Genomic DNA, 19,104 nt, shown 5'->3' on the forward strand with positions numbered 1-19,104 from the left:
GGGCGTCGTGGTCATCAAAGCAGTGTCCTCAGGCTTCTACGTGGCCATGGACCGCCGGGGCCGCCTCTACGGGTCGGTGAGTGCCGGGCAGGGCCGGGCGGCACGGGCGGGGTGGGGGGGTCGGCCGGCCTCACCCCCACCCGCAGCGGCTCTACACTGTGGACTGCAGGTTCCGGGAGCGCATCGAAGAGAACGGACACAACACCTACGCCTCCCAGCGCTGGCACCGCCACGGCCAGCCCATGTTCCTGGCACTGGACAGGAGGGGGGGGCCCCGGCCAGGCGGCCGGACGCGGCGGTACCACCTGTCCGCCCACTTCCTGCCCGTCCTGGTCTCCTGAGGCCCCGAGAGGCCGGCGGCTCCCCAAGGTGCCCAGGCTGGTGGCGAGGGCCCAGCCATGCTTGTTCTTCCCCTTGCTGGCCCCGTAAGCGCTGAGTGCCCACGGCGTGTGGACGCTGGGGACACAGCACAGGAGCCCCCAGCCTGAGGGGACGGCGGCCACCAAGCAGATCCAATCCTGAGTTGGCGACCTCGAGGACCCAACAGGGCACCTCCCGGGCTGAAGGATGCGGACGTCGAAAGGTTGAGGGGGATGTCCCAGGCAGGGCCCTGCAGAGGCAAGGGCTCAGGGTCGGCAGCACGTTGGGGGGCGGGCCAGGAGAGGAGAGGAGGGGAGGGGCTACGAGGAAGGGGCTGGGGAGACGGTGACAGACGTCGCAGAACACCAGCCTCGAAGTCGGTCCCGTCCCGGGAATCTGCAAATGCACCGCCTTGTGAGGACAAAGGCACCTGCAGGTGGGACGGAGATGGGGGAGCATCCGGGGTGGGGGGTCCAGGGCCCCAGTGTCCTCACAGGGTCCTCACGACAGGAGGCGAGAGGGTGACAGCCAGAGAGAGACGGGGACGGGCTGCACTGTGGAAGGGGAGGAAGGGCCCCAAGCCGAGGGATGCGGGATGTGGGTGCCTCCAGGTGCTGGGGAAGGCAGGGAACGGGTCCCCACTGGAGCCCCCGGGAGGGACCGGCCCTGCCCCACCTTGATAGTAGCCCAGTGGGACCCATTTTGGACTCTGGCCTCCAGAACCGCCAAAAAATAAATGTCGTCTTTTAAGCCTGCAAGTTTGTGATCCTTGGTTACAGCAGACGTTGGAAATATGCACACGGTGTCAGAAACTGTTCATGACAAAATAAGCCTCAGGGCTCCTCACATCCCCCGGGAAGGGCAGAGGCTGAGGGCAGGAGCCGTGCTGGGTGCAGGGCAGGCCTGGGGCTTCATGCCGCTGTCCTGCGGGACGTGGGGAGGGCTGCTTGCCGGGGCGGGGGCGTCCCCACCTGTGCCCAGCACCCTCCTGACATCCTGAATCCGCTGGGCCTTCTGCCTGCAGCGCTGGGAGTCAAACTCCAGCCAGAGAAAAGGGCAGAGCCGAGAGCCCAGGTCCACCCCAGCCCCGCAGCCTCGAGCCAGGCAGTGACACCCTGGGACCATCTCCCCTTCTGTATGTGGGGTGACAGCACCATTGCCCTGGTGAAAGGGACAGTCCCCGGGCACGGCCAGGGCTCCACCCCCAGCCGCCGCCTTCCACATAAATCCAGGAAAACTGGGCTGGGGCACTTGCTGGGAGGCACTGAGCAGCCTGACAGGGAAAACCCTTCTGGGAAAGGAGGGTCGTGCCCGGCCCGAGAGGCTCTACGCACCCTGCAGAGAAGGGGGCCCTGCCCTAGGGGACACCAGGTGGCCTCTGGGGACACTTTTGGCTGGCATGGAGCAGGTGGAGGCCAGAGCTGCGCCCAGGATGACCCCAGGTTGTCAGCATTGGGAGATCTGCACACATTGACCAGCTCAGAGGGCATTGCCACTTGAGTTCTGTTGCCGGGGGCCACACGGGTCCACGGCTGAAATAAAACTTGCTGGCACCCCACGCAGAAACCTAACGTGTGCCTCAGAAAAACAGGTCAGCAGGCCGGGCGCGGTGGCTCACGCCTGTAATCCCAGCACTTTGGGAGGCCGAGGCAGGCAGGTCATGAGGTCAGGAGATCAAGACCGTCTGGATCAACACGGTGAAACCCCGTCTCTACTAAAATACAAAAAATTAGCTGGGTGTAGTGGCACGTGCCTATAATTCCAGCTACTTGAGAGGCTGAGGCAGGGGAATCGCTTGAACCCGGGAGGCGGAGGTTGCAGTGAGCTGAGATGGTGCTGCTGCGCTCCAGCCTGGGCGACAGAGCGAGGCTCCGTCTCAAAAAAAAGAAACAGGTCAGCAGTTGTTTCTAAAACGGAGCGTGGAACGAGCGTGCAGCCTGGCACGTCCCGGGGCAGTGAAATCCCGGTTCACACAGAGGCCTCAGCAGCTCATTCACAAGCCCAAGCCTGGGTGCCCCGGTGTCCTCAGGCAGTGAGGTGGGGGCTGCACGACAGAGAGAGGCGACCTGGGGGCACAGAACCAGCGACTGTCCAGGAAATCGCCAGCAGTGAAAATCAGCCAACTCCAAACTGTTGCAAACTGTGCTTCCGCTTACGAAGCACTCCTGAGAGGCAGGGCGGATGGGGAGAGGGTAGCTGCAGGTGCCAGGAGCCCGCGGACGCAGGGGAGCAGGCCTTACCAGTCCCACCTCCTGTCGTGCAGCAGGCTCCTGGGGTGGGGAGGGCACCAGGGCGGCCACTTCTTACCACTGTCTGATCTGTGAGCACTGCGGCCTCACAGCCCTCACCAGGGTGCCAGTGTCCTCAGGGCCCAGCGCCCCGAGGCGCATGCCTGAGTGGGGCGACCTGATTGGTCCTGCTCCTCCGGCCACCCCGGCCACCCCACGGGAGGGAGTCCCAGCCTCACAGGCAGGCACACGCTCGGCAGCATCTCTGACAACGGCCGTCCAGTTCCGAGTCCCCAGGCCTCGCAACCGCAAGCCTCACCTGCCCAGGCCTCCCCTCCAGCTCCAACTCCAACTCCCGAGGACCACCACGGACACACAGAACCCAAGCCTCGTCTCGACGAACGCCTCCTGACTCAAAACTCCATCTTCCAACACGAAAACGGCTCGAAGCTCCACCTTCCCAACAGGAAAACGGCTCCAAGCTCTGTCTTTCCAACAGGAAAACGGCTCAGCCAGGGGACTGTGACCCAGAGCAGGCGGCCTGGTCTGTCGCACAGACTTGGGGCCTAAAACACAGTTGTTCTCTTAGTCTGGAGATCAAGGACGATCCAAGGTGACCTCCCCACCTCGGTGGCCTCCACGCAACCTTGTCTTCGGGTGCCGGGTACGTTACCTCGTGAGGTGCCGAGTCCGCGGGTCCCGGAGTTGGGATGTGCACACCCTCAGGGTTGGCACTCTGCCCCTCTGCCCTGGCGGCCACAGTCATGAAAGTCCCAACGCTTCTCTAGGCTCCACGGCCCCAGAGGACGGCCACCAGGAGGGCTCACCACGGCGCTGCGGTAGCAGAAGTCCAGCAAGTGCCCTGGGCATGGTCAGAACAGGTGGGATCCGAGTTACCTGGCCAAGGGGGCTGACGCAGACACGCCGCGGGACACGGTGAAGAGGGCGGTGCGGAGCGGAGGGCGGGAGTCTTTGGAGAACAGGTGGGGGCGTGGGGCATGCACCTCCCGCTTGCAGGAGCCATCCGCAGTGGAAGGACACGGGTGGTCCTGCTGGAGCCTCCTCTCTGTTATCGTCTCCACCGTCTGATTCTTCGGTCTCAGGATTCTGGATCCTCAGCAACTGAGATGAACCCACCGTCCCGGCCCCCAGCCCACAGGTCCCCAGACCTTGCCAGCTGTGCCCCAGCTGGCTGCACCCGAGGCCAGGCATCCAGCCACCTTGAGCAGTGGGGTCTGGCTCCTCAGAGGGGCCAAGAACCCACGTGGCTGAGGTGGAAGACTGAGGTGCGACCGAGGGGTGAGGTGGAGGTGCTGGGCCCTGGTGCTTTAATGCTGGTGTTTCTGGTTTTAAATTTCACAACCTGGTGACACCGCCACCCTACCTCGCCAGCAGCCCTCCTGGGCTTAACCTCGGGAGAGCGGGCTTGCTAGCAGGTCCTGGGCGCCAGGCCCTGCAGGAGGCACAGACCCCTGGGGACAGGACCGGCTATGCAGAGCCCAGCCAGACTCCCAGCTTGGCCCTTTCCCGACACACGGGCGCAGAAGGAAAGCCACAGCACCAGCTTCTCTTTGTAAGTAGTGTATTTTAAATAGCTTTCAAGATACACATATTTTTTCCTTTAAAAAAGTCTGTTGGAGCAATTTTGTTCTTGAATTTTGCTGGTCATCCTCATGGTCCCGAGCCCCCGAACTCCGGGTCATGGAGGCGGCCGAGGGGAGGCCGGGGGCCCACGCGGCCTGTCCTGGCGGCACCTGCAGCACTGTGGGGCAGCTGTGCCCCGTCTTTTGCCACAAATCATGCATGGCCGCCATGTGAGCTAAAACGTCCATTTATTTCAAAGCAGTAATAATTTAAAATTATAAAAATCTTTCCACCGCTGAACGTTTAGAGGGTGAGGTTAGACAGAGGATGGGGAGGCTGGGGACGCCCCACAGGGGAACATGTGGCCCACGCCTTCCCAAGCCACGGGGCCAGTGGGCCGGGCCCGGACCCTGCCCTGGAACAGGCAGGACCTGCAGCGCTGACCAGCCAAGCGTGGCTCTGCCGGGGCACCCAGTCTGCGGGTGCTGTGTGGCGCTGGCTGCGGGGGGGGAAGGACCCGTGCTTTCCCGGCGGCCGACGCAGGCTCACGAGTTGCCTGTGGCATTCTCGTTGCTGGGCGAGCTGGAGGAGGAGGAGGACGACGAGGAGGAGAAGCTCACCCCAGTGAGGCCCGGGGGGTTCGTGGCCGTGTTCTGTCCCGTGAGGCTTTTTCGGCAGACGGGGCAGCTGTCGTGCTTTGTGGGGACACAGGCGGGGACGGGAGAAGGGGCAGGTTAGAGGCGGGAGGGCCGCAGTNGGAGGGCCGCAGTTGGGGGGCGGGTGGGCAGGGCACTCACCTGCTCCAGCCAGGGCACGATGCAGCCGTCGTGGAACAGGTGGTTGCAGGGCAGCTGCCGCACACGCTCACCCAGCGCGTAGTCGTCCTTGCACACAGGACACTCAAGCCCGGAGCCTGCGGGAGTGTGCGGCTGCGGTCACAGCGGGCACAGGGGGCCTGCCGAGCCTTCAAGGGCGAGCTTCTCCACTGCCTCAGTCAGAGGCCACCCCTGAGCCCAGCGAAGGGAGAAAAGCCATGTGTGTGCCCCTGCAGGCCGCCAGAGGGAACCTGGACAGAACCCTCTCCTCCCAGCCGACCTTCAGGAAAACGCCGGAGGCCGGGCGCAGTGGCTCAAGCCTGTCATCCCAGCACTATGGGGAGTCGAGGTGGGAGGATCACCTGAGGTCAGGAGTTCGAGACCTGCCTGGCCAATATGGTGAAACCCCATCTCTACTGAAAATACAAATATTAGCCAGGCGTGGTGGCGAGTGCCTATAATCCCAGCTACTTGGGAGGCTGAGCTCTCATACCTACGTGCTCCTCGGTGACGGGGACGGTGGGGAGGGCCTGGATTTTCTCTTTATCTGCCGGTGGGGGGCCCGTGTTTTCAAACTGATTGAGGAGCTGAAAGACAAGAGGCGAGAGTGCCGGGAGCTCCTCGGGGGCCCGGCCCGGGGCTCTGAAACGCGAGGCTGCAGGACCTGCAAAAGCACCGAGGCCGCATTTGTCCTGGGCCCTGGGCCCTTTGGAGCCCGCCCCGGGTCGGAGGTCACTGCGGAGCCCACGTGGTTCCCCCTGCTCCTGGGTCCCCTGACGGCAGAATGGGGTGGGCCGCGCTCCGGCTCGTGGGCTGCTGTGAGGGTCGGGTCCTGCCAGTGACAAAATACTCCAAGGGCTCCTCAGCAAGGCTGAGATGGGCGGTGCCTGGAAGCAGGCCGGGGCGCGACCTCTTGGGAGAGGGACTGCGTGGCCTCCTGAGCACGGGACTGTGGCTGCGGGTGAACCCTCCGCGCGGTTCTGCTACAACGTTCCGCGTGAACACAGGAGAACCCCCAAGGGTGCCAAGACTCAGAAATGGCAGGAGGAAGGCCGGAGCTGCCCTCTGTGCCTGCCAGAGCGCGGAGGCTGCGCCGGCATCCCCCTTGAACTTTGTGGGCTTCCCGGGTCTGGGCAGTGGGGCAGCTCCCAGGGACAGGCAGCCCAGCCCACCCCCAGCAGGCACTCGGGGCCGTGGCCACGCTGTACCTGTGTGATGATGGCGTCCAGGCCGTTGGCCCCCCAGGCGTAGTCCATAGGGTTTGAGTGCAGGACTCCCCTGGAGGTGGAAGGTGGGGTTCGAGTGGCTGATGGGCAGTTGGGGCAGGTGCGTCTACCCACCCCACTCACCAGGGACCCAGGCTGGGGATGGGGACAGACACCCCCACCTACTCACCAGGGACCCAGGCTGGGGATGGTGGCGGGCGTGATGATGCCATTGACAAGCTGCTGGATGATCCTGGAACAGAGGGGACCAGTCATGGGGTGAGGCCGCCCCACGCACAGGGAGGCGCCAGGCCTGCCAGGTCCATGGTGAGCACCAAGGGCTGGACCAGCATCAACTTCTAAATTAGCTTCTATTTGTTTACTATGAATCAGGGTCTCACTCTGATGCCCAGGCAAGAGAGCAGCAGCTCAATCTTGGCTCACTGCAGCCCCGACCTGCTGGGGTTAGGTGATCCTCCCGCCTCAGCCTCCCAAGTAGCTGGGACCACAGGAGAACTCCACCACTCTCAGCTATTTTTTTTTTTTTTTTCAGATGGAGTTTCGCTCTTGTTGCCCAGGCTGGAGTGCAGTGGCGCAGTTTCGGCTCATTACCACCTCTGCCTCCCGGGTTCAAGTGATTCTCCTGCCTCAGCCTCCTGAGTAGCTGGGATTACAGGCATGTGCCACCGCGCCCGGCTAATTTTTGTATTCTTAGTAGAGATGGAGTTTCATCATATTGATCAGACTGGTCTCAAACTCCTGACCTCAGTGATCTGCCTGCTCAGCCTCCCAAAATGCTGGGCTTACAGATGTGAGCCACCACGCCCGGCCTCCACTAGTTTTTTAAAATTAGAGACGGGACCTCTCTATGTTGCTCAGACTGATCTTTTTTTTTTTTTTTTTTTTTTTTTTTTTTTTTTTTTTTTTTTTTTGAGATGGAGTCTTGCTCTGTCGCCCAGGGGCTGGAGGTGCAGGTGAGCCGGATTCTCGGCTCACTGGCAAGTCCGCCTCCCGGGTTTACGCCATTCTCCTGGCCTCCGCATCCCGAATAGGCTTGGGTATAGGCGCCTGCCACCTCGCCCGGCTAGTTTTTTTTTGTATTTTTTAGTGGAGACGGGGTTTCACCATGTTAAGCCAGGATGGTCTCGATCTTCCCAACCCTCGTGATCCGCCTGTCTCGGCCCTCCCAAAGTGCTGGGATTACAGGTTGAGCCACCGCGGCCCGGCATCAGGCTGATCTTAAACTCCTGTCTCAAGGATCCTCCCTCTCGACTCCCAGAGCACTGGGATTACAGCACTAGCCACCATGCCTTGGGCAAATTAGCCACTTTTAAAGATTGGACATTTCCAGCAGGTGACACACAACATAGAAAGATCAACCACGAAGAGTGGGGGGAGGCCCAGGCTCTGTTCCCACCAGGGAGCGGGGCCCAGGGAAGGGGCTGCCCAGGCTCTGGTTGGGGCCCAAGGGTAGGAGGTGATGATTACGCATGTGAACAGCAGTCCCCAGGAATGTTGTGGGCCTGGCAGGCACGCTGCGGCCCTGCTCTGCGGTCAATCCACACGCCCTGGAAACCAGCACACTTCTGTCTCGAAGGGGCTGTGTGGGCTCCGCTCCCAGTGGGTCACAGACCGAGGCTCTTCAGAGAGGTGGGGGTCACAGGGGGCTGGAGCCGCCTGGGCTGGGTGGCCTCTCCAGAAGCCTTCGGATTGATGCTACGCTTCCGTGGAACATGTGCTGCTGAATTCTAAAGGGCACCAGAACTTCCGACCTCATGGCGTGGGGGCCCTTTGCGGCCACCCCCGGGGCCCCCTCACCCTTCCAGGCGTGGGGGACGGCCTTCGTGCCGGCCGGTGCCGCCGTTGTGGTGGAGGCGGCGCGGCTGCCGGGCGCCCGTACCGGTGCCGGGAGGATGTCTCTCTCCCGCCTGGTCTCAGGGTTCCCTGGCCTTCGTCAGCCTGCGCCCCAGGAGGGGAAGTTGGGGATCTCGGAAGCTGTCATCGAAGATGCCGAAAGCAAACTGTCCGTAGGCCCTGCGGCAGCGTGAACAGGTGCTGAATCCAACGTGCTGAGGGAGAGGAGGGGGCGTAACCTGGGGGGCCTCAGGGCCCGTGCAGGAAGAGGAGGGGGCGTTGACCTCTGGGCTCAGGGCCAGTGCAGGGGAGAGGAGGGGGTGTTGACCTCAGGGCTCAGGGCCAGGTGGCAAGGGAGAGGAGGGGCATGGACCTCAGGGCTCAGGCCGGTGCAGGGGAGAGGAGGGGGCGTGACCTCGGGGCTCAGGCCCGTGCAGTCTGCTGGGGGCACTAGGGCACAAAGACAAAAAAGAAAGCAAGACAGGCCCTGTTGGGTGCCGGGTGGGAGGGAGGTGGGAACTGGGCAGAGTCTGCCTGGCTGGTGTGAGAGGCCTTGACGAAGTCTCACTTTCATCTGCCCCAACTGAGCAGCGTGGGCCACCCCAAGCCCTGGCCCGGTCCCTGGAGGGACGAATTTCCTCTGCCATGCGAGCAGGGAGAGCCCAGGGAGGCAAGGTGGGGACAGGCTGGTGCTCGGGGCCCCGAGCAAGGCTGACAGGATCAGGAAGCACGAGGGGCGGGCAGCTCACCTCCAATGGTGGCCGGCTCTGGTCCGTGGGGGCTGTGGAGGGAGCAGAACCATTTTCTGTGCTCCTGGGAAGACAGTGAGTGTCAGCAGCGCTGGCTGCCCCGTGTCCCCATGCGCCAGGCTCCCTCCCCTCAAAAGTCCGTGTTGGGAGAGCGGCATTGTCCTCAGCACTGCTTCCCACCTGCCACCGCCCCAGCATTTGGCACCATAAGCCGCTGCTTCTTCCCTCGCCAGTAAACCACAGGTTTCTCTGGAAACCAGTGCAGACACCAACAACCTCCTGAGTGTGAGGATGTGGGGGGCCCCCGTGGCCCCTTCCCCGGAGGGCCTGGGTCACCAGATCGGTTGCCAAGGCTGAGGGAGGTGAGCGGCTGCACAGGTGGCCGGCACTCCCCTCCAGCCCCGGCCATCACAGAAGAGAATGGCACGCTGCTGCCTGCACAGAGGACAGGGCTCCCAGAGCCACGGACGGAGGGCCTGCCAGCCACACACTCGGCGGGGCTAGACACCAGCACAGCCCCCACCCCTACGGCAGCTGAGGCCCGGCTGGCTCTCCCAGCCTCTTGAATGGCGGGCTGCATTACCTGGTCTCTTCCGGAAGCTCCTCGATGAAACCAGACTCGCATCTTGGACAGATATAATCCTGCAGGACAGAATAGGAGGCCGGGTCACGGCGACGCCAGGCATGACCTGCAAAAACCTCTCAGGGGTGAGGTCAGAGGGACTCCGGACCCAGTGGTCTCTGGCTGGCCAGGGCGGCTCCCAACCCATGGTCCTGGAGGGCAGCCGAGGGGACCTGGCCTCTGCCGGCCACCCGCTGACCCTTTGGTGGTTCCCGGCGATCTGATGCGCCACCGTGACGGGCATCACCAGCGCCTGGGCACCTACTCACACAGGTGGCACCGCTCAGAGGGGTGCCCCGATATCCCTTTTCCAGAACGCTCTGGCAACCCTGCACACAGCCCGTTCCCCTGGCTAGGGGGAGGCCACGTCCACACTGGCCACACCCCTGCAAGACCCCATTCCCAGGTCCCCCTAGAGCCAAGGACATGCGAGGCCAACACGGTGATGTCCCAGAGGAGAAATGAGGACCCTGCCTGGGGACAGCCGCGTGTGAGCCCCAAACCCACGTTCATGGTTCCCCTGCACCAGCCTCAAGCCACAGCCCTGCCGAGGATGGATGCCATCCCCTGTGGAGCTCACACTGCAAAGGGATCCCCAGGGCTGGAAGGGCCTGCTGGAGGAACTGGCTCACGGGGCAGACCCCTCATGGCTGGCTGGGCCCCGGTGATGGTGGAGTGGGCCGAGCATTCGTGGGCCTGGGCTGGAAAGTGTGTGGGGCCTCCTGGCCTCATGAGCAGCTGGGCAGATGCCGACGCAGCTTCTCGCACAGCCTGCAGAACTGGACACTGGAAGCCAAATCACCCTCTCTCTAAACGATCCTGCGGTCTCAAGTGCTCCATTGCAGCGACGTGAAAATGGCCTCACATGGCACACGTCATCACGGAAAGGGCCGAGGGGGTCCCGAGATCACCCCCAGGTGACACCGACAAAAACAGGGAGACGAGGCTCCCACGGTGCGTGGGGTACTGCTGTGAGGGGAGCCAAGGCAGACCCCAGGCTCTGGGGATGCAGGTTCCAGAGGGGCTGTTCAGTCCCAGCGGGGCAGGGGCTGGGACCTGGTCAGCTGTGGTCCCCTCTCCAGCAAGCAAGATCCTGGCCTCACCCGCTGACTCTGGGAAGAAACGGGGGTCTGGCGGGCAGTGCTCAAGGGGAAGACGGATAGCTGGGCCCCTGCCCACACCATGCGGTGCCCGCCTCAGCTGCTCCTGCCACTGAAGCACATGCTGGGTGGGGAGGGACTAAGGCCAGAGCAAGCGAAGGATGCCAGATGCACGCAAACCCACCATGAGGGCAGAGTGAAGACACACCATCTACAAATATAAAAAAAGTGCTGCCGGCTCCTGGTAAGGCCAGCAAGCAACACACGCTTTTCAGCCCAGGCCCCACGAATGCTCCACACACTCCACCATCACCGGGGCGCAGTGGCTCAGGCCTGTAATCCCGGCACTATGGGAGGCCGAGGCGGGCACATCACCTGAAATCAGGAGTTGGAGACCAGCCTGGCCAACATGGTGAAACCCTGTCTCTACTAAAAATACAAAAATAGGCCAGGCATGGTGGCAGGTGCCTGTAATCCCAGCTACTCGGGAGGCTGAGGCAGGAGAATGGCGTGAACCTGGGAGGCAGAGCTTGCAATGAGCCGAGATCGCGGCCACTGCACTCCAGCCTGGGCGACAGAGCAAGACTCCGTCTCAAAAAAAAAAAAAAAGGCCGGGCGCGGTGGCTCAAGCCTGTAATCCCAGCACTTTGGGAGGCCGAGTGGATCACCTGGAGTGAGAGGGCTGGGTCGTAGGTTGAGTGGGAGTCCCATCTGGGGGACTTCTGAGTGATTCGGGTGGATCACCTGAGGCCAGGAGTTCAAGACCAGCGTGGCCAACATGGAGAAACCCCGTCTCTACTAAAAATACAAAAATTAGCCAGGTGTGGTGGCAGGCATCTGTAATCCCAGCTACTCAGGAGGCTGAGGCAGGAGAATCGCTTGAACCCAGGAGGCAGAGGCTGCAGTGAGCCAAGATCGCGCCATTGCATTCCAGCCTGGGCGACAAAGCAAGACTTCATCTCAGAAACAACAACAAAAAAAAAGTGCTTATAACTCAAAAAAAAAAAGAAAACAAAACAAAACAAAAAAAAGACAGCCCAGGCCAGGTGCAGCAGCCCATGCCTGTGATCCCAGCACTTTGGGAGGCCGAGGCGGGCGGATCACGAGGTCAGGAGCTCGAGACCAGCCTGGCCAACGTGGCCAAACCCCATCTCTACAAAAACCAAATTATCTGGGTGTGCTGGGGCAGATCTGTAACTGCAGCTACTAGGGAGGGGGAGGCAGGCAGGAGGGGGAGGCAGGATGGCTTGAGTCCAGGAGGTCGAGACTGCAGTGAGCTATGGTCCCACCATGGCACTAGCCTGAGTGACAGAGCCAGACCCTGTCTCTAGAAAAAAAAGAAAGAAAAAGAGAAACAGACAACCCAGCTGAAAACGCGCAAACGACCTGCACAGGACACGCCTCCAAAATGCGCACCAGGAAACGCAGCCGGCCAGCCCCAGCGAGACGCCACTTCCCAGGGCCAGCGAGGACGAGATGCGAGACCCCATCCAGGCCTGCTGGGAGCCCAGAAGTCCCCCAGATGGAACGACCCCAGGACCTGCGAGCCAGTCCTCTCCCTCCAGGCACACACCCGAGAGAAACGAAGACACCTGCCCACAAACGTTCACGTGGCCAGAACGAGCAGGTGAGTGTTCGCCATCGTCGCCAGCAGGTGGAAGCAGCTCCAGGGCCCACCGGAACCTCAGAGCACCACTCAAGCACGGAAAGGAGCGAGGCCCAGACCAGGCCACGGGGGTGGGGATGCATCTGGAGGACACGATGTCCAGTGAGAGACGCCAGACACAGAAAGCCACACAGCGTGTGAGCCCGTGTCTATGAAATGTCCAGGACAGGCCGAGCCGCAGACAGTACCGGCGCCTGGGGGAGGGCACGGGGAGTGGCGGCTGACGGGGACTAGGTGGGCTTCTTTTTGAGGCCATGAGAATGCTCTGGAATTAGACTGTGGTGGTGGCTGCACAGCTTTATGAACATACCACAACGTTTCACTGGGTGGGTTGTAGGGTGTGTGAAAACACGGAGATGAAGCTATTAAAATAAATGGGCCAGGCGCCTGTGGTCCCAGCTGCTTGGGAGGCTGAGGTGGCAGGATCTCTTGAACCCGGGAGGTGGAGGCTGCAGTCAGCCAAGATTGTAGCAACAGAGTGAGGCGGCGTCTCAAAAAACAAGGGGGGGCTGGGTGCGGTGGCTCACACCTGTAATCCTAGCACTTTGGGAGGCCAAAGTGGGCAGATCACTTGAGGTCAGGAGTTTGAGACCAGCCAACATGGTGAAAACCCGTCTGGTGAAAATACAGAAATTAGCCGGGCGCGGTGGTGGCGCTGGTAATCCCAGCTGCTCGGGGGCTGGCACAGCACTCAGCCGCTCTGGTCCCAATGTGCTGAGCTCAGCCCCTCTGCATCACCTGGCTCTCTATCAGGCTCCTGGGTTCCCATCTCAGTCCAGGGCAAAACGCACAGAAAGTTCCCACCACCCACACTGCGGGCTCACGACAGCCCAACCTGGCCACACACACACTCGTCTGCCCCAGCCCTGGCCTCCTCTTGGCCCCCCGCTGTCCTGCCCGTAGCGGCCGTGGGACCTGGTGCCACAGCACTGTCCAGAACCCTCTCCCTGCAGCACCCACTCAGGAGTCAGGGCCTGTGCATGTCAGCCCTGCTGCTGGAATGCCCACCCCAGGTGGTTCAAAGGTCACCTCTCTGCTCCAAGCCTCCGCCCTGTCATGGAGGACAGCCTCAACACTCACTCGTATCTGAAATCCGGCTGCCAAGGGCTGTGACCCAGCTCCTGGGTGTTGTCAGAGCTCTGGGCTATCCCTCAGGACCCTGGCCAGCCCCTCCAGGGCCACCGAAGGCCAGAACCGAGGCCCTGGTCACGAAGGCAAGTCACAGGTGGATCCCAGATATCCAGGGTAGAGGCCGAGCCTCTACTCTCAGGTGGTGGGAGGGGCTGGACCTGGGGGTCTCCAGCCACCCTCCTCCTCCAAGGGCACAGCTGAGAGGTCGCTTGGTCTCATATTAAATCGCAGCAGCCACAGGTAGAAATGCCTGGGTAAGGGGGCCTGGTAGAGGCACTGCCCCACCTTCTCCGGGGGCGGCCTGCACTGGGGGCCCCCACAGAGGCCCCACTGGAGCCTCTGGTCCTAGCAGAGGATGGTGAATCTGCTCACCTCTCCCTTGGAGGACAGGTGCAGGAGGTAAGATCACTCCCCCCGCCCCCCCCCGTCATCACCATAGCAACAGCTGGCCAGGCAGCAAGGGCGGAAGAGAGCCTGCCAGTGCCCGGCCCCACCCGTGCACCCCTAGGGGTGCGATGGCCTCATCTCCGGGTGGGATCTGGCAGGGCAGCAGGGGCCCTTCATCCACAGGGCCTGCACCGGGCACATGTCCTGAGGGCCCAGGGCCAGGCACGTGGAGGGGAGTGGGCTGGGGACCTGCAGGCCCCAGATGACTGACTGCCTGGAGACAGTGACTCGGCCTCAGGGCCCTCAGGGAGCTGTGCGCATCAGGAGACCCCAGGGAGGAAGCAGCCCTCGGCCTCGGTGGGAGCCCCGTGCGGGCTACTGTTTTCCTAAAGGGTGCCCAAAGCTTCCCGGCTCATCGACAGTGTGTGGGCCCCGCAGCCCCAGAGGCACGGGCACGTGTGGCGCCTGCACCCCCTTCTTCCCGCCCTCAGCAGCTGCCACCACATCCCACATTCACACTGTCTGTCCCTGGGCCCCACGCACCACGCACTCCTGGGACAAGCTGGGCGGACAAGGAGTGAGCAAAGCCGCTGCCTAGACCTGCTGGGGCCCCGCCTCACACCCCAGCGGGTGCCTCGGCCCAGACCCCGAACTCTGCCTTCTCCTTCCCAGGTGGATTCAGGCACCGCCACTAGGGACCAGAACCCCACACGTGCCCATCTGTCCCGGTGCCAGGGGTGCTGCAGCTCTCCTGAGGCTCAGGAAGGTCCTCATGGTGGCAGAGTTCTGAGTGGGAGGAAATTCGGCACCAGCAGTTGCCTGAGGCAGACCCCTGCACCAGCCGGCCGAACAGAGAGGTCAGCTGACATCCACAGGTTCCCTGGGTATTGCTGGTGCCCGATCACAACGCCAGGCTCCATGCTCACAGGGTGCTGCAGGGAGCCCATTCCAGAGAACCCAGCTGTGCGGAGTTGCTCCAGGGTGCCGGCCGGACGCCCGTGAGGCAGGGCAGGCTGTTACTGCCACAGCATCTGGCACAACCACAGACACACAGAGCCAGCAGCGGCCAGAGACAGACGCCGCACAGCCTGGGCAGACTCGGGTCAGGGCTGCTCAGGAGGCTGGGGAGGGCCAGGCCGCTGCAGGGATGAGGAGAAGACAGGGTGGGCTGAGGGGGCAGCTGGGCTGAGGGGGCAGCTGGGGAGACTTCCTGCCCCGCACCATCGGTGACACTGGCCGCAGCAGCCCTCACTTTCCCGGTGGCTCCCCGCCCACGCCGCCTCTTCCCCACGACCGTGGGCAGCAGGGTCCAGCACCCCCACTGTCCTCTCACCACCACTCGGGGACACTGCAGAGGCCCTCAGGGGTGGGGGGGTCAGCAGGCAGAGCTGAGACCACCCTAGGAACCACCCAGAGACAGGGAGCTCAGGGACAGGGATGGCATCCAGGGCCACCTCCCTGTGCCCGCCTGGGTCCCGGGGGCTCAGTGCCCTCAGCAGGTCCCTGCCCACCGGATGTTCTCGCCCACACCCTACTATCACAGCACCGCACTCAGCACCTCCTCAGCAGGGTCGAGTCTGGGTCTGAGCAGCCGCCAGCAGCCTGAGCCCCAGCTGGCCTGTCTGGTTCCTGCCGCCACACGCCCCACTCCGGCTGAGGCTTCCTTTCCTTAGACACCCAGACGCTCTCGTCACTGCCTTTTTTTTTTTTTCTTCTTCCCCAAAGGAGTCTTACTCTGTTGCCCAAGCTGGAGTGCAGTGGCACGATCTCAGCTCACTACATCCTCCGCCTTCCAGGTTCAAGCAATTCTCCTGTCTCAGCCCCCTGAGTAGCTAGGATTATAGGTGCCCGCCACCACACCTGGCCAATTTTTTATATTTGTGTTTTTATTTTTTTGAGACGGAGTCTCGCTCTGTCGCCCAGGCTGGAGTGCAGTGGCAGGATCTCAGCTCACTGCAAGCTCCGCCTCCCGGGTTCACGCCACTCTCCTGCTTCAGCCTCCTGAGTGGCTGGGACTACAGGCGCCCACCACCTCGCCTGGCTAATTTTTTGTATTTTTAGTAGAGACAGGGTTTCACCGTGTTAGCCAGGATGGTCTCGATCTCCTGACCTCGTGATCCACCCATCTCGGCCTCCCAAAGTGCTGGGATTACAGGCGTGAGCCACCGTGCCCGGCCAATTTTTTGTATTTTTAGTAGGGATGGGGTTTCACCATGTTGGCCAAGGCTGATCTCAACTCCTGACCTCAGGTAATCCATCCACCTCAGCCTCCCGAAGCACTAGGACCACAGGCGTGCGCCGCTGTGCCTGGCCTCGTCACCGCCTTCCGTGGGAGCAACTGTCGCCCCTGTGCTGTTGCCTGAGCCTCCGACTGCAAGTGTGGCTCCCCGCTCAGGGCACCCTCACAAGTCACCAGGAGAGCAGCCAGGTGCCGGCCACTCTGCACACACGTGCCCACCGGATGCCATGGGGAGCGAGTCGTACCACCAAACCCACTTTGCAGGTGAGGAGACTGAGGCCAGCGCTGTCCAGTGGAGAGTGGCCCAGTTGCGTGGGGGCCTCCAGCCTGATTCCAGAGCCAAGTAAGGCAACGCAGGCCTGGACAGCCGAGCTGCTGGCGGGAAGCCCTCGTGGGCAGGCAACCACAGGCCCACGGCAGCCAGTCCCCTCTGCTCAGAGGCAGCAGGAGTGTCCTGGACAGCCAGCTCAGGTGTCTACAGCAGGCAGACTGCCGCCTCAGACCTCAGCTGCTGCGCAAGCTCCCCATAAGCAGAGACGCCCTGTTTCGAGGGCGCTGGCTGTGGCTGGGGACTTTCCCCATGACCAGATTCGGAGCAGCCCTCCCTCCTTCCCGCCCCAGAACCAGGTGTGCCCATTTCCCAGCACAGAAAACTCATTTTTGAGACAGCATCTTGCTCGTCACCCAGGCTGGAGTGCAGTGGCACCATCACGGCTCACCGCAGCCTCCACCTGCCAGGTTCAAGCGCTCCTCCCACCTCAGCCCCCGCCCGGAGCTGGGACTCCAGGCACGCAGCAACACACCCCACTAATTATTTTAGTCTTCTGTAGAGACAGGGTCTTGCCATGTACAGAGAAGTTCTGACGCTACCACGCTGTCTAAGGGCATCTTGTTGCGTCCTGCTCCAAAGGCACAAGCAGGTGCCCTCTGGAGCACCTGTGGGGTGGAGACGGGCAGTCCCCGGCAGCCCTCCCTGTAGTTATTTGCTGTTAAGGAATTTACCAACGTCCATGATTAAATATTTGTCAATCACTGTTCCATGCTGGCTCCCTGGCCAGCCTGTAAAGTCTGTGAGGGCAAAGACCACAACTACCTGTCACCACTGAGTTCCTGTGACTACAGGAAAGCCTCGCCAGGCCCAGTGACAGTCAGAGGAGGTCAGGGTCCTCCCTGTCCTAGGCCACCAGTCCTGTGCAGGCTCCAGGAGCAGCTAAGTGTGCAGCCAGGTCAGAGCAGCGTCAGCCCCGCCCCCACCCCCCCGCCACAGCCACCACTTCGGGCTTCCCAGGGGCCTCCCAGGGCCTGTCCCAGGGCTCACAGCGGCTGCGAGGGGCTGCCCTGCAACTCACCCAGGCAGGCAGGCTGTCAGGCAACCAGCCCCTCCTGTCACGGCCAGTGGGGACAGGAAGCGGGAAGACGCAGGAGCGAGACCCCTGGGAGACAGAGGAGCAAGGCAAGGCTCAGTCTCAGCTCCCCAGCCTTCACCCCACATCCGAGATTTCACTTTATTTGTTCCTCCTGCTGGGGAGGGGAAGCCCGGTGGCTTCAGTAGAGGAAACCACACCTCTCTCTCCACTTCTGGGCCTGGCACCGCTGTCCCGCCATGCCCCAACTCTAGCACTCGTTCCTCCTCTGTGACCCACAGACAGGCGGCTTCTCCTGACTCCCTCCCGCCCCTTCCTGGGTCTCTGCACTGCTTGTTGAGGGCTTGGGTTCCTCTCAGGGGTCAAAGCGTAGCAACAGCCAGGCAGTAAGGCACACAGAGAGCACAGTAAATCCTCAATGCCTGCAGTCTCTTCCCCTGGGCACAGGGTGGGGAGTCCAGACCCCTCCACTTCCTGCAGCTGCTCCCCTCAAGCTGGTCAAGTGGCTCCGGACTGAGCCAACTCTGCCACTTTCCTGCTGAGCCACCACGGGCCTCAGTTTCCTCATCTATCAAGCAGGCGTGGCTCGACTAAATCACCACTTCCCACGTCAGCCTGGGGAAGGGGAACAGTGGTTAAAAATGCAGACCACCGCCGGGCACGGTGGCTCACACCTGTAATCCCAGGGCTTTGGGAAGCTGAGCCAGGAGGATCGCTTGAGCCCAGGAGTTCAAGACCAGCCTGGGCAACACAGGGAAACCCCGTTCCTAAAAATAATATTAAAAATACAGACTGCTGAGCCCATACCACACCGACTGACTCCGAAACCCCGGAAAAGGGGCCTGGAAATGGCATCTCCGACTAGCACAGCTCCCACCTCCCCCAAGGTGACATCAGGGCCGCGTGGAAAACACAGCCCTGAACTAGCAGGAAGTAGCACTCGGAACGCCCAGGCCCAGGGTCCTCCCGGGCGAGGGGTGGCTGTAAACACCTCGAGGAGGGGTGGGCTGCCCGGCCAACCCCGGGAGGGAAAGAACGCAGGCTCCGGTCACAAAGCCTTATCGGCGGGCCGCGCTCGAACCCCGGGACGGTGCCTGGAGCCTTCTGGGCCTGAACCTGCCTCCAAGGCGGCGGCCAGGGCTCCACAAGGCGAACGTGCAGCGAGGCGCCGGCGCCCCAGACCACGCGCTCGGCGGGGGTCCCTTGGCGTTATTCTCAGGGTCCGAGCCCCTCCTCCAGGCCCCGACAGGCCCGGCCCCTGCCCCGCGCCGCGCCACCGAGCAATACCCTCTCTGCTCGCCAAGCCTCAGTTTCTCCGTTTGCAAAACCTGGCTCACCGGACTCGGAGGTCCCACCTGGAATCCTCACGGCCTCTCGGGTTGGGAACGCCGCGAATGTGGGCTCACCCAGCCCCGATCCCGCTGCGCCGCTCCGGCCAGGCCCCGCCTCCCGCCCAGGCCTCAGTTTCCCGCATGGGCAGGACGGGGTTCGCGCCCGCACCGCCCGGGCTCCCCGCGGATCCAGCCTGGGCCGGCGCTGCCCCGAGCCTCAGTTTCCCTATCTTGGCCAGCTCGCGCAAGGAGCAGGCGCAAGCGACCCCCACCCCGGCCCCGGCCTCGGCCTCGCCTCAGGCCTGCGGCACAGACCCTGTCGCCCGTAGCCCTGGCCCGGGCCTCACCGGCAGGCGCGGGACGATCTCCACGGAGCAGCAGTGGCAGAAGTACCGTCCGGGCTGCGGCGACGCCTCGGCCATGGCCGCCGCCGCCTACTCCGCGCCGCCCGCCCCCCGCGCGGCGCCCG

The 19,104-nt window shown here is 62.7% G+C and overlaps 2 protein-coding genes across 2 annotated transcripts in view; one reads left to right on the plus strand and one right to left on the minus strand.

Annotated features, from left to right (window-relative positions):
* The window catches only part of FGF22 (fibroblast growth factor 22), a 5,030-nt gene extending 3,915 nt beyond the window's left edge, over window positions 1–1,115 (plus strand). Inside the window, 2 exon segments of the mRNA XM_017885626.1 lie at window positions 1–76; window positions 147–1,115. The exon segment at window positions 1–76 is cut by the window's left edge and continues 26 nt beyond it. Of these exon segments, the coding sequence (XP_017741115.1) occupies window positions 1–76; window positions 147–341 (271 nt within the window). The 3' untranslated portion in view covers window positions 342–1,115.
* Window positions 1,116–4,153: 3,038 nt separating this feature from the next.
* RNF126 (ring finger protein 126) lies at window positions 4,154–19,104 on the minus strand. The gene is given in 12 exon segments (XM_017885642.1): window positions 4,154–4,867; window positions 4,970–5,085; window positions 5,481–5,574; window positions 6,196–6,265; window positions 6,383–6,445; window positions 8,011–8,087; window positions 8,089–8,181; window positions 8,184–8,222; window positions 8,224–8,247; window positions 8,796–8,859; window positions 9,379–9,437; window positions 18,983–19,104. Coding segments are annotated over 12 exon segments (924 nt in total). The 5' UTR covers window positions 19,058–19,104; the 3' UTR covers window positions 4,154–4,717.

The sequence above is a fragment of the Rhinopithecus bieti genome, unplaced genomic scaffold, assembly GCF_001698545.2.
Source record: "Rhinopithecus bieti isolate Rb0 unplaced genomic scaffold, ASM169854v2 scaffold_15283, whole genome shotgun sequence".
NCBI classification, from domain to species: domain Eukaryota; kingdom Metazoa; phylum Chordata; class Mammalia; order Primates; family Cercopithecidae; genus Rhinopithecus; species Rhinopithecus bieti.